General features: G+C 48.7%; 1 protein-coding gene across 17 annotated transcripts in view; it reads left to right on the top strand.

Moving 5' to 3' along the window:
• The window catches only part of LOC133470470 (traf2 and NCK-interacting protein kinase-like), a 30967-nt gene that overhangs the window by 4639 nt on the left and 12482 nt on the right, over positions 1-13846 (top strand). For 4 of the 17 annotated variants that reach the window (XM_061758878.1, XM_061758879.1, XM_061758885.1 and 1 more), the window contains exons 4-16: positions 917-1042; positions 1674-1784; positions 1856-1946; positions 2685-2815; positions 3938-3992; positions 4147-4225; positions 4552-4727; positions 5835-6163; positions 7187-7303; positions 7638-7724; positions 9201-9428; positions 10592-10834; positions 12132-12296. In XM_061758878.1, coding sequence (XP_061614862.1) covers positions 917-1042; positions 1674-1784; positions 1856-1946; positions 2685-2815; positions 3938-3992; positions 4147-4225; positions 4552-4727; positions 5835-6163; positions 7187-7303; positions 7638-7724; positions 9201-9428; positions 10592-10834; positions 12132-12296 — 1938 coding nt within the window. The other 13 variants (XM_061758880.1, XM_061758883.1, XM_061758886.1 and 10 more) reach the window with 9 other exon arrangements.

The following is a 13846-nucleotide window of genomic DNA, read 5'->3' as shown; positions in this document are numbered from 1 at the left end:
ATTAGCAATTCAACCTCCAAACAACTGCTACTTGAGGACACACTAACTTACAAACAGAGCACACAACAATAGTCACAGGCGTATATTCTCTCTGCTCTGTGGGGAAAAGGAATAATTCGAGTAGGAGACCTTCTCTGTCTCTTCTTCTTGCTGTTTATTACGCTGCATGTCTTCCAGGAGAGCTCAGTGCTGCCCAGCATGTTGTGGCACAAATTGGCACTGCGATGAAATGCACCACTACTGTAATTTCTCGTGTATAATGCGCACCCCCAAAGTTGACCCCATAATTCTGGAAAAGCCTTCTACCTATGTATAAGGCATTTTTACAATACATGCTTTTGCTTCTACCCATATGATCAAAACATGAAGTATTTTTTCAAAGAATTATTCTGAAGTTAAGCACTTTATTTGAACATGTGATACTTTTGTATTTACTTGCTCTTAATTTGAAATTCACAGCCTTACCTTTATTTAGTAAATGAGAAAACACACACTTGTGCTCATATGTTTAATGACCCAGGCAGAATTTGTAAGATGGGTACAATTCTTTCAAGAAAACACATTTCATTTGATTTTAATGGGATTCAAATGAAGCATTTCAGAAAAACATTATCATTAAACAAAACAAAACCATGAACAAATGAATGACGGTTGTTGTTCAGTCATATTTAAAAAAAAAAATAAAAAAAAAAAAATATATATATATATATTAATAATAATATTTCACAAATTCTGCCAGGTTATGTAAACTTACGAGGACAACTGTACATACAGTATATGCAGTCATACGTACCCCTGCTACATTGGAATGGAATCTTTTTCATAACCTCCAGATGGCGGCATACATTTATAAAATGTGGAAGCTTTTTCATTTTCCCCTGTACCTATGTATAATGCGCACTATTGACAAAATTAGGATGAGGAGGAGGAGATTAAAGCGGAGATCAACATGCTGAAGAAGTACAGCCACCACCGGAACATCGCCACCTACTACGGCGCCTTCATCAAGAAGAATCCTCCGGGCGTGGACGACCAGCTGTGGGTGCGTACGTGGAACACGCGCGCGCCGTACGCAAAAACAAAAGACAGCGGCGCGCGGCTTCCCGGTTCCGTCGCCACGTGAACATCGCAGCCCGCGTTGCTTGCCACAAAAAGCCCGTTTTCATTGTCTTAGACAATGACATTCAAATTCAGGCTTTTTAAAAAATAAAAAAAAATGTATAGAATAAAATAGAAAAGAATAATTGTTTATTGGTCACCAAGATAGAAAATTGTCTTTGTCTCACCAGCACAGGAGACAGACGGCACTGAAATAAAATGATTGTCATACATCAAACCTCATCGCGCACATTAAAAGCAGAGGTAAGATAGAGTACAAAAATAAATAAACTAAAATAAGATCTAGTAAAAGAAGTAAAACGTAGCGGTGAGGTCGTATGTGGGGCTTGGTCACTTCGTGTTTGGTCGGAAGGTTTTTTCCTTTTGAAGTTCATTTGGCGAGAGAAGCTCTTTGCACTTTTTTTCCCCCTTCTGGGATTTGTTTGATTTCTCCTGATAACAAAAACATACTTCGTTTCATACATACTTCATTCAACTTCCAGAGAAATCATTGAAAAACGTTGTTTTGGTTGACAGTGAATATGAAAATACTATACATACATTTCTTGTCACAGCTGGTGATGGAGTTCTGCGGCGCCGGCTCGGTGACGGATCTCATCAAGAACACCAAAGGCAACTCTCTGAAGGAGGAGTGGATCGCTTACGTGTGCCGGGAGATCCTCAGGGTGAGCAGCGCGTGAGCAACGCGACGAGAAGTCGAATCCGCCCGTGAAACGGCGCCGCTGTCCTCCCGCAGGGTCTCACTCACCTCCACCAGCACAAGGTCATCCACCGCGACATCAAAGGTCAAAACGTGCTTCTGACGGAGAACGCCGAAGTCAAGCTAGGTGAGCGCAGTCGGCCTCGCCTCCGTGTGCGGCGTAATCGGCGAAAAGGTGTATGGAAAGATTTTTGCACGTCGTTTGAGCCCTCCCGCGCGCTTTCAACCCCTCTGAACACACTTCAACGTATCAACTCGTTGAAAAAAACGCAAATGTCGGAGGCACAAACGAGTCAGGCCCGCACGGCGCGGCAACGCATGCGAACGACGCATCGTAGCGTACGTAGCGGCGGTTTTTCACTCATTTTTGTTGCGACGGTTATGACTGTGAAACCATTTTAACGTTTCATCGCCTCATCAAAGTATTCAATGGCGGCCGGTCGGTCGAGGGCGCGCGGGCGCCGCCGCCGACGCACCTTGAAAAGTGCAACGGTGAAATAAGGAAAGTGAAAATATTACCATCGAAATATGTCTATCCTATCTGTTTTTATACAAGTAGGATAAATAGGACACAATAACGAGTGAAATTGTTTGCCTGCTTTTATGACGCAACATCCGGTTGAGGGCGCGTCGACGTTTTCCTATTGGCTCTCGTTCGACGTGCAGTCGGCCCTCGTGAAATGCAAACCCTGTTGCCCTGGTAACCAACCCTTAAACGGGTTTTACTGTTTAACCCTCCCACCAGGCCCATCACGTTACTGGAAAAAAAGAAAAAGAAAAGAAAAAAATATAATGACGCGTCAGGCCGGACGGTCGGGCTTCGAGATCGGGATTAACGTGTCTGTGTGTGTGTGTGTGTGTATAGTGGACTTTGGTGTGAGCGCCCAGCTGGACCGCACGGTGGGCCGCCGGAACACCTTCATCGGGACGCCATACTGGATGGCGCCGGAGGTGATCGCCTGCGACGAGAACCCGGACGCCACGTACGACTTCAAGGTGCGCCGCCCGACGCTAGTCGCGCCAACGCTAAACACTCGTCGTGAAAATCAAGACGGAGCTGCATTCATTTGGCGCTGACGTAACGTAAATTTGTGCCAACTGTAAGTCAGAAACGCGCCGTAGTCCACCACTAACTTACGGTCGCGAAAGTAGTTATGCCAAAAACACTTTTAGGCCGTGAATACGAAACAGTCCAATGAAAAACAGGAAGTATGATGCTAATCGGGCGAATGCTAAGTGTGCGTGCAAGCTAATGCCGCGTGACCACGTATTCTTCCGCCGCTCGGCAAACTAATTCGAACCGTCGTGAAGCCAAAGCCTTCTGTACAGTTTGATACAATTACAAAAAACGCAAATTTGATTTCTCCCCCCATCCCCGAAAACACTCAATTTGAGATTATTCCAAAAAAATGTTTTTTGTAACTTAAAATATAAAACAAGCAATCCTGTGTTGGCCAACAAATGACTTTATTATCCTCCAAAACAAATTACTCCTCTAAAACAACAGTTTTGTTCTTTTTTTCTGAATTGTCTTTTTTTTTTTAATATATCCTTTTATAAACAATACTATGTTCAACAAAAAAAACTTTCTTCTAAAAAGAATGAGATTTTTTTTTTCCAGAATGTTTCGAATATACTTTAGTCTTCGAAAAATGCTACATTCTTCAACAAATGACTTTATTCTTCCCAAAATTTTGTTCCAAAAAAAAAATTTCAGATTTTTTTTTTTTTTAAATGTGCTTTATTATTATCAAAAAATACTACTGTGACTTTTTCAAAAGAAAAAAAAAATGTTTTTAGGCCCCAAAAATGTTTAGTTTTTTTTCCCTCCTAAATAAACTTGGAAGAAACGCTTTGGCGTGTGCTCGCTGTGGAGCTGATGCGCTTTCATACGAGCAAACTCAAGACGACCTTGAAAGTGTTTTTTTGAGGCGGCGACGTGTTGTTTGCTTGTCTCCCTGCGGAACGGTCCGGAACAAGCCAAGTGAGAGGCGAAAGTGTGTTCGTGTGCGAGGACAGATGGCGATGTTTTTACGACTTAACACGTACACACGGAGCAGCTAGCGCGCTACGCTAGCACGTGAGCAGGAAGTGAAGTTGTTTGTTTTTTCTGTGCAGAGCGATCTGTGGTCGCTGGGCATCACGGCCATCGAGATGGCCGAGGGAGCGCCGCGTAAGTTGCCAACTTCAACAAAGTTCAGCACCGAGCGCTCCCGTCAACGTCCTTTAATTCTTCTTCTTTGTTCTTCCCGTCCATTTCCCCTCTTTTTTTTTTTTCGATTCTGCTTTTTCTCCTTTTCTCGTCCTTTCTCTGGCGTCGTCCTCAGCGCTGTGCGACATGCATCCCATGAGAGCGCTCTTCCTCATCCCCAGAAATCCCGCCCCCCGACTCAAGTCCAAGAAGTGGTGAGTCACGTGACGCAGCGCGCACGGGAGAACAACTTGGGTCAGTGTTTCCCAACCGCGTTGACGACTACTACAAGTAAACACATTTCATGCGAGGTGATCAAAAAGAAAAATCAGCGAACAGGTGAATCTGCGAGTCGAATCTCCTAGCCGCGGCGCAAGAAATCACCATTATTCCAATCTACCGTATGTACTTTTTCCGACATCTTCGTGCGGCTATGACTTCGCGCCTCGTTGGGAAACACTCACGTGCGGTCGACGACGGCTTCCGGCCGAGGCGCTCGGGAGGCTTCATTGTCGTCGTCGTCCTCGTCGTTGCGGCGAAGGTCCAAGAAGTTCCAGTCGTTCATCGAGAGCTGCCTGGCGAAGAGTCACGGCCAGCGGCCGAGCACGGAGCAGCTGCTCAAGCATCCCTTCATCCGCGAGCTCGCCAACGAGCGGCAGGTGCGCATCCAGCTCAAGGACCACATCGACCGCACCAAGAAGAGGCGCGGGGAGAGGGGTGAGTTCCCCCCCCCCCCCCAAAAAAACCTTCTTTCAACTCCTGAAACAATGCAAATGCAGATGTCTGTCATCACGGGGGACTTATTTCACTTCGTTGGCTTCATTCGAGAAGTAAGGGGAAGGCGGGAAAAGTCTGCGCACGTTTCCAGTGAGCGAGGAGGAAAATCCACAATATACGTAGAGAGAGACTACACGCGGGCGGGGCACAAAAAGTCACGACTCGAGGCGTTCAAGGCACGGTCGCCGATAAAAGCCACATTCCCGTTCCGAATGTATTGAAGCACGTGATTTAGGACATGGGAAAATGGAAGTTCATCTTTATATCCCAACAGCAGCGCCAACAACAAAACTACATATGCTGGAATGCGAAACGCCATAGATGGGCGAATAGAAATGAGCATCAATGTCGGTGTCATTTTAAACCTCGATCCAGCCTCCGACGCGCATGTCTTCCGGGAGGCCTGAGCGCCGCCCGCCATGTAGCCGCGCGGCGTGGTACCGCGCGACAGCCGCGCCGCTCTCAATTTGGACTCCGGCTGTCGCGATCCAATCTTTTTACAATCCATTATCCTTTAGATATTTCTCGACAAAAATAGATACATATATATCAATATCATTCTTTTGTATTGATTTAGTAGTGCATTTGATTTCTTGCCATTTGTGAGGGCTGGACTGTAGAAGCCCTTAAACCGCTCATGTTGCTCCTGAGTGTACGGTATAAACTGGAAAGAATTTGAGAAAGCATTCACGTTAGCATTAGCGTGCTAACGAGGACCATTGCCGACGCTAATCCCCGTTCAGCTCACTCATACGTGACGTCACGTTAAGCGGACATTACACATCGAGTGGGTTCAAATCCTTGGCAGAAATGTTTGCGTCGACCGACTTAGCTGAGTTAGCCGATTTTTATTTGACATTTTTTTGTTTGTTTGTGCCTGTCTCCTTTCAAAACCCATCAAAACAGCGAAGAAGGCGGGCGTGCGGCACCAAACCGCGATGTAGCGGCTATTCATCGTAATCTAACGCAAACGCCAAACGTTCATCGGTCGTGTGACCTTGAAAGAAGTCATACGTGTGACACGTGACATTTTTCCCACGACCGCAGACGAGACGGAGTACGAGTACAGCGGCAGCGAGGAAGAGGATGAAGAGCGGGACATCGGCGAGCCCAGGTACGAGCGGCGCCCGCCCGCCTCCTTCGACGCCTTCGACTCCTCCTCTTCCTCTTCCCGCAGCTCCATCATCAACATTCCCGGCGAGTCGACTCTGAGGCGGGACTTCCTGCGCCTGCAGCTGGCCAATAAGGAGCGCTCGGAGCTGATTCGCCGCCAGCAGCTGGAGCAGCAGCAGAACGAGGAGCACAAGCGCCAACTGCTGGCCGAGAGGCAGAAGCGCATCGAGGAGCAGAAGGAGCAGAGGCGACGCCTGGAGGAGGTCGCCGCCCCTTTTCATCTCGCTTTCTCCTTGTGAAGCCGACGCTTGCGATTGGCTCTCTCCGGTCGTGTGCCATTCTGCTCCCGTTTTCCCCCAAACGACCTCCAAGCGCCACCTCGTAGTTTCTCCGAGATTTTGAAAAGCTTCCGCTCAGCTCCACTTTTGAACACATTTTATGTGAAAGTCAATGAAATCGTTGCACGACTTTCTCCCGCTTTCAGAGTCGTTCCGCCGCCGTTTCCAGACGACGACGAGCGTTAGCATGTTTTGCGCCATTGAAGATTGGAAATCGTCCCAATGTGCCATCGGACGTGTCGATATGCGCCCCGCCGTTGCCCGGCGACCGGTCCGGGGCGTACCCGGCCTCTCGCCCAAAATCAGCCGTGAGCCAAACGGGATGAGCGCTAGGTTCAAAAATGGATGTTCCCGACAAAATCTGGGAAGATGATTCAAAAAAAAAAAGTGAGCCGTCATCTAACGAATTAAATGCACTCGCTCGACATCCATCCAATAATATTCACCTCCTTGAAAATTTGGAATGGATGGTTGATTTTCGCTCATTCTTACAATAAAACACAACCGAAGCACTTGCGTGAACATACAAAAGTGGATCAATTATTGCCCGAAAATAAGCACAGGCTTATTTTTCGATGTGAAAAAGACAAAAACAACAACAAAAAGAAAGAAAATACCATACAAAAGAAAAATGATTTCTCTTTGGAAGGCCTTTCTAAACCTCTTGGGAGCAATTCATCGTTTCAAGTCACAACTGAGTTGAAACACATTTCGAAGTGAGAGTAGTTCTCACTTTGCATGTTTTAAAAATACACAACAATGACGCTGTCCTTCAATTGCAGTGGAGAAGGGAACCCGTCGGGAAAATGTTGGCCATTTCCCGCTCTTCTTCTTCTTCTGTGCCATTGCGCAATCGCCGTTAGAAATCCCCAAATAATCCAAACGGGCCCGAAATGAGGCTGCCTCCAAATTTCTCTCACCTTGCCGCTTGCGTTTTGCCGCCCGCAGCAACAACGTCACGAGCGCGAGATGCGCAAGCAGCAGGAGCGCGAGCAGAGGAGGAGGTTCGAGGAGATGGAGCAGATTCGCCGCGACGAGGAGAGGCGCCACGCCGAGAGGGAGCAGGTACGGCACGGACGCCGCCCGTACTGCGCCCGCTCGCAGCGCCGATATTCGCACCTGCGCCACCAAGAACGTTACAAAAGTACAAACAAGTCGAAAGACATTCAAATCGATTCGAAGCACAATAGTTCCCAAGTTGCCATGAAAGGGGGCGGCGCCACTTTTCTGTTCCCTGGACGTTTTCTGCCGTCTTCCGGCCTTTGAAGAGCCGACGACGCGCGCTTCAGCTTTTGGCTTTCTAACCCCTTTGCCCTCTTCCTCCTCTTCCTCCTCCTCTTCCTTTCCCCCTCCTCCTGCGACGGGCTCCCGCCGCCGTCTGTCTCGGCGCCTGCGTCAGGAGTTCATCCGTAGGCAGCTGGAGGAGGAACAGCGGCAGCTGGAGATCCTGCAGCAGCAGCTCCTCCAGGAACAGGCCTTGCTGCTGGTACAGTAACGTCGTGGCCGCGATCGGGCAAAGTCAGCGACGTGGAGCGCGCGTAGAAAATATATTCTTTTTGAAAAATGGATTTTAATGAAATGCACTTCAACTTGTTAAAAGCCCCTTTTTCAAGTATTCCTTCGTTTCTCTTGTTTTCAAGACGTTTGGGGTGACGAAAAGAAGACCGCGTCATTCTCCAAATAAGCTCAACTCCATTTGATTTATTTAGCACTTTAAAAAACAACCGCAGCTGCAACAGGGAGCGTTACATCCGACGATGACGCAACGGCAAATTGGACGCAAAATACATCAAACACGTACAGTCCAAAAAATTCCGTACGACGCAAAAACAAGCAAGAAAGTTTGTTTGTCGCTTGCGGTCAGCGGCGAATTCTGGCACGTGCGAGACGTCGGGCCGCACGGGTCGGCAGAGCTGCGGGGCCTTTTCTATTGCATCGTGTGTTCAGCGTTGGCGTTTGTGTGGGCATTGGCACGCCCGTGCGGGTGGACCCCATGTGGCAGCGCCAGAAGAGATGCGCACATTACACACTCAATAGGAATTTCGCGGCTGATGCTAAATCCATCCCGTTTGTGCAGCGCTTCTCCTCACGAGGGTCGCGGGCGTGCCGGCGCCTCTCCCGGACGGCTATCTTGGGGCGAAAGGCGGGGGGACGCCCTGAACCGGTCGCCAGCCAATCGCAGGGCACACATAAACAAACAACCGTCGGCACTCACGTTCACACCTACGGGCAATTTCGAGTCTTCAATCAAGCGATGTCAACGCGCATGTTTTTGGGATGTGGGAGGAAAGCGGAGTTCCCGGAGAAAAGCCACGCAGGCGCGCGAAGGACACGCCAACTCCACACGGGCGGGGGCGGGATTTGAACCCCGGTCCTCAGAACTGCGAGGCAGATGTGCTAACCGGTCGGTCACCGCTAAATCATAAACAAATATTTGATAGGAATATTTACAATAAGCTGTTGTGGTCATTTAGTACAGTTGGAAGAACTGTTGCGTGATGTGTAACATGTCAACGGAAATAAATGCATGCGAATAATCTAAACGGTGCTCAGAAAACGAAAGCGCACGTACATTTGGTACAAGTACACACAACAGCTACTTTCGATGAGTAAATGAAGAATACATATTGCAAAGAAGCGTAAACCTTGGCACAAGTGCTACAATACTCAGGCAAATCTTCTCTCTGGTCTGTGGGAACAAAAACTCTGACTTGTTTGGGACCTGTTCTGCCTCTTCTTCTTGCTTGAAGTCTCGCTTGCGTGTCTTCCAGTAGAGCGCAGTGCTGCCACCCGCCGTGTTGTGGCACAAACACAGAAGGCGCACAAGTGTAAATTCAGACTTGACGTATTGCAAAAAAAATCTTCATTTCAAAAAAAGGACATTTTTGTGTGTCTGAAATGTTGTCAAGTGTGCGACGCAACTTCAGCCGACGACGGGCCGTCGTCTTCTTTGGTGCTTTAGGAGTACAAGCGGAAGCAGATCGAGGAGCAGCGGCAGGCGGAGCGTCTGCAGAGGCAGCTGCAGCAGGAGCGAGCGTACCTGGTGTCTCTGCAGCAGCAGCAGCAGCAGCAGCAGGACCCGCAGCAGCAGCAGCAGCAGCAGCGCCCCCCGCAGGACAAGAAGCAGCTGTACCACTACAAGGACCAGGCGCCCGGCGCCGCCAGCGACAAGCCCGCCTGGGCCAAGGAGGTAGGAGAGCGCCCGAAAGCCACACTCGGGGCTTCACGCAAAATCACTTAACTTCTGAAGCTGAACTGCGATGCTTCCAAATGTTGACAAGGAAAACGTTGACGCCAGGAAAACGTCCAAAGTTGCTCAAGAAATGTGGAAGGAGGAGTTGCATGTTCAAAATGTTCAAAATGTTCAAAATGTCTCTTAATTGGGGAATTTTATTGGGAACACGTCCGAACTTTCCGATTGGGATAGTAAGAGTTCCCCATATGTCCCGAATGAGCTGGAATGGTTTGAATGAGTAAAGAGACGTCACTATGTCAAATTTGGGGAAATGTGGCATACTGAATAATAATCCAATGTAATGATACTGTGAATGGGAGTAACCGCATATTTTGCTGCTGTTCCCTTTTATTCCGTAGTTTCGGAGGTTCCGCGCAGGTTCTGCGCCTTTTCTGCTGTCAAACGTCGGTTTTGAGGTGAAAATCTCTAAACGGGAGGACACGCCGTCCTGCTTCAACACGTGCGCCGTGTCCGTCCCGTCTGCGTGATTGTCCGCCTTTTCAACAATTGACAAAACGACCGGGGGAGAATAACCTTCCGCTTTAACAGGTTGGAGTCGGCATTTGCTTTGCATTGTGGGATGCGGCGGCCGAGACTGAAAAATAATGCGCTACCCGAAGTCATTTTTCTTTTCAAATATTCTTCATCGTAAAGCAAATTGTTGGTAAACCGAGTTTCCGCTGAATGTGCGAGTACGGTGTTCCCTCGTTTTTTTGCGGTTAACGGGGACCAGAACCCCCGCGACAGGTGAAAAACCGCAAAGTAGGATGCCGGCCGGGCGAGGCTGCGATGGCGCGCGGCCAATCGGCTCACGGGATAAATCCACTCGTGCTCTCATTGGTCGATGTCGCGCCGGGAACCAATGCGTGAGTGCGCGTACGGGACGGCCGTGTACAAAGCCTCGGAGTCAACTCAGGGCTTTAAAGCATCAACATGAGACAACGCGACTTTCCGCAATATGGCTGCCGATATGGCATTTTTGTATTTTTGTATATTTTGGAAAAAACCCGCGAAGCACTGAAGCCGCAAAACGCGAAGCGGCGCGGGAACGCTGTATTTGCGTGCGTGTGTACGTAGGTTTCTGGTGGTCCGGTAAACGCTGGCGTCGCCCCCTGCAGGTGATGCGTCGAGCTCAGAGCAACTCCCCTCGCATCCCCCCCAAGAAGTACCACTCCTTTAGGCACGTGCGCGACGCCCACCTGGACCCGCTGCTCCTACTTCCTGGCTACAAGCCCCGGCGGCGCCGCCCCCCCTCCTACCCCGCCCACGTCAGCCCCTCCCGGGACCGCCTGCCGCGCGACCGGATCACCTGCGTCCCCGAGCCCGGGCGCGACCCTCGAGGCCGGAGTCCCAGCCGCCGGGTCAGTCGGAGCACGGGCGGGCGTTACTAACCGCTTCTTTTTTCCAAGCCCGCTAACGCTTCTCCGTCTTAAGCAGGTGGCTTCGCTTCCTCTCGCTCTCCCAAACTTTTGCAAAGTGTCGTCGTCGTCGTCGTCGTCGTCATTTCTTCATCACGTTCTTCCTTTTTTTCAGCTGCTTCTTCCGAACGAGTGATTCCCAACCAACGATCCAATTTCAGATTCAGAATCGTCTGTCCTGGCCAAGTGTGTTAAAACGCGAGTGGCTTACTAAAATAAACACAGTTACGCAATATACATTCAGGAAATAAAGACAACAATTCAGCAACAATTTTCTTCCAGCCGAAGAGAATTGAATTGTAATTTGATTACAAAAAAGTCCACACACATTCAAAGTCACACATACTACAGTGTGGACCTCCAGCTCACATGCACATTTTGTTCAATCGTGAAAAAAAATCCTTTTCGTGTCAATGCTCAAATAATCCGCGGTATAATTGCTCAAATAATTGATTCTATTGATAGCGCAACAGAAGACGCACGTTCTCTTCGATTAAACGGGCGCACATTTCGCACGTTTGAGACGAGATCGTTTCATCATTGTTTCGGCATTCCTCATTTTTGGGGTTTGGTTCTAAACCAAGGCAACCTTTAACCCTGAAATCAGCGCAAAGTCGAAGCGGTCGTCCTCTCGTTTGCGACAGCGGCTGCCGGTCGTCACCGTCGGCGCAAAGATTCTCCCGGCGTTCCGTCGGTTCACTTCGCGGCTCCAAGACGGAAGATTGACAGCTGCTGTTTTGATTCACGTCGGCCAAAAAAAAAAGGCTCACGGGGTCCAATTGTAACTAACTCAACCAACTAACTACTTGTAACTAACCAGCACTTGTTCTCCTGCAGGCTTGTTGTTGTTCTTTGTTTTTTGTTTTTATTTGCGTGAGACTTGTACATGAGCAGCGCAGCTCTGTATGCGCTACGAAAACGTCTCAAGCCGCCGAAGTTGCCCCGACACTCACGCCGGCCCCCTGGCGGCGGCGCGTGTCGGGCGACGGCAGACAGAAGCCGACCGACTTCCGCACGCTCTCACACGCGCAGATTTTGATTGGCAGGCGACTGTCGATCTGGATTTCAGCGTGTTGACTTTTTGTACGCGCATTTTAGTGAACGAACTTCAAGTTCAGCTTTGGAAAAAGACACGTCTAAGGTCACCAGGGTCAAAGTTCATACGGCCGTCAGGGGCCTCGCTGCTTGTCGGGAGTGACTGAGTTGCGCACGTGTGTGTGTGTGTGTGTGTGCGCCTCAGGTGGACGAGCGTTTTGCCGCCAACCGCCAGACTTCTCCTGCGTTGCAGCACAAAGCGTCCAACCGGATCTCGGACCCGTCGCTGCCCCCCCGATCCGAGTCCTTCGGCAGCTGCGCCATCCAGCAGGCGCGGACGCCGCCCACGCACCGCGCCGTCGAGCCGCAGGTGGGTGCGCGCACAATCGCTGCCTCTACGCCTCGATAGCCGCCGTCGATCGAACGGGATTTGCGGAACGTTTGAATGTGATCCTGAAAAAAAAAAAAAGCAAGATGCTTGAAAGGAGGCGCCAATATTAATATGAATCAAAAGTAGGCTTTACACGAGCGGGATTTTTGGGGCCGATCACCGAGTTTAAAAAAAAACGATGTAGTGACGTGTTCATTTACTGTACATTGCTCCAAAAATGACATTTACAAGAAATAATGTATCTTTGTTCCTCAATTTATGCCCGTGAGACAAAGTGACAGACAGAACCAATGAATGGTCTTCGATTAGATGGCAGGAAGTCAACGCAGTCATGAATGGATCCACTTTTTTGTTTGTTGGTGTGCCGTGAGATTTTTCAAATGTAAAATAACTTCCTTGGCTCCAGAAAGGTCGGAAATCACCGCTGGAGTCACATCGTGGATTCTAATCGGTCGTGACAACGTGACAGAAATCACGGCTGCTAACTTCCTGGAATTAAACGACTTGATTTTTAACTAAATGACTTCACCCACACCGAAAGTTTAGAGCAGGATTCGACAGAACGGCGGCATGTTTACGTACAACCGTTAGCGCTAGCACTAGCTTGCTAGGCTACATAACGTTTTGTTGCCCGCTTGCGAGCCGTATCGTATTCAAAGTACGTGAAACGTACGTCAAGCGAGCCTTAAACGAACGCCCTCCGCTGTCCTGAGCACCGGTGGCCACCAGCACACGTTTTCCCCCATTTTGTCCTTAGAATACAAAGTCGACGCACGCCACTGTTGTTGTCGTCGGCACGGTAACGAGTGTATCCGGTCGCATTTGAGTGGACGAGATAAAGCCCAATGATCGTAAAAAAACAGGATGCGGTGGTATCGGAATACAAGATTTGATTGCAGTCGTCTGACAGAGTGCAATCGTGAAAAGAGCAAATTTGTCTTGTCGTCTGATCCGGGCATCAAGTGTTGCCTGTCTCCGACTTGTTGTCTGTTCCACACTGCTGACATGTTTTTTTTTGTTTTTTAAATAACTTTATTGGCCGTCAGATATTGACAAGTCTTCGCGACAAGGCTAAAAATAAACTAGCTTTTGGATTCAAATGTACCGTGCACGACGGCGACGCCGAGTAAATGTCTTTTGCGCAGCCGATCAATGACGTCATTGGCATTGATCGGCTCGGCGAATTTATGACATAAAAGCCGATCGGCATAAAATGCTAATTATGGGCCGATACCGATAAGGCCGATAAAATCGGTGTAAAGTCGAATCAGAATATGGAGTTTAGACTAATGGGGGCACATATAACATAAACATGTTGCCTTTGGTTTCGCTTGAACAAAAATCCCATTTCCAATTTTAGCCAATTTTCACTTGACGTTCAAAATAAGATTTGCTTTTCTTTTTTTTTTTTTTTTCTGGGAAGTTAAACTCACAAAACTCATGGGAAAAAAAATCACAACATATGTGCTTCCTCTTGTTGTCACATATGTAAACATGATCTTTAATAAAGGAACATGAAAGTGAGGAAC

This window comes from Phyllopteryx taeniolatus, chromosome 20 (assembly GCF_024500385.1).
Source record: "Phyllopteryx taeniolatus isolate TA_2022b chromosome 20, UOR_Ptae_1.2, whole genome shotgun sequence".
Classification (NCBI taxonomy): domain Eukaryota; kingdom Metazoa; phylum Chordata; class Actinopteri; order Syngnathiformes; family Syngnathidae; genus Phyllopteryx; species Phyllopteryx taeniolatus.
This window is presented reverse-complemented; position numbering and strand designations above follow the sequence as displayed.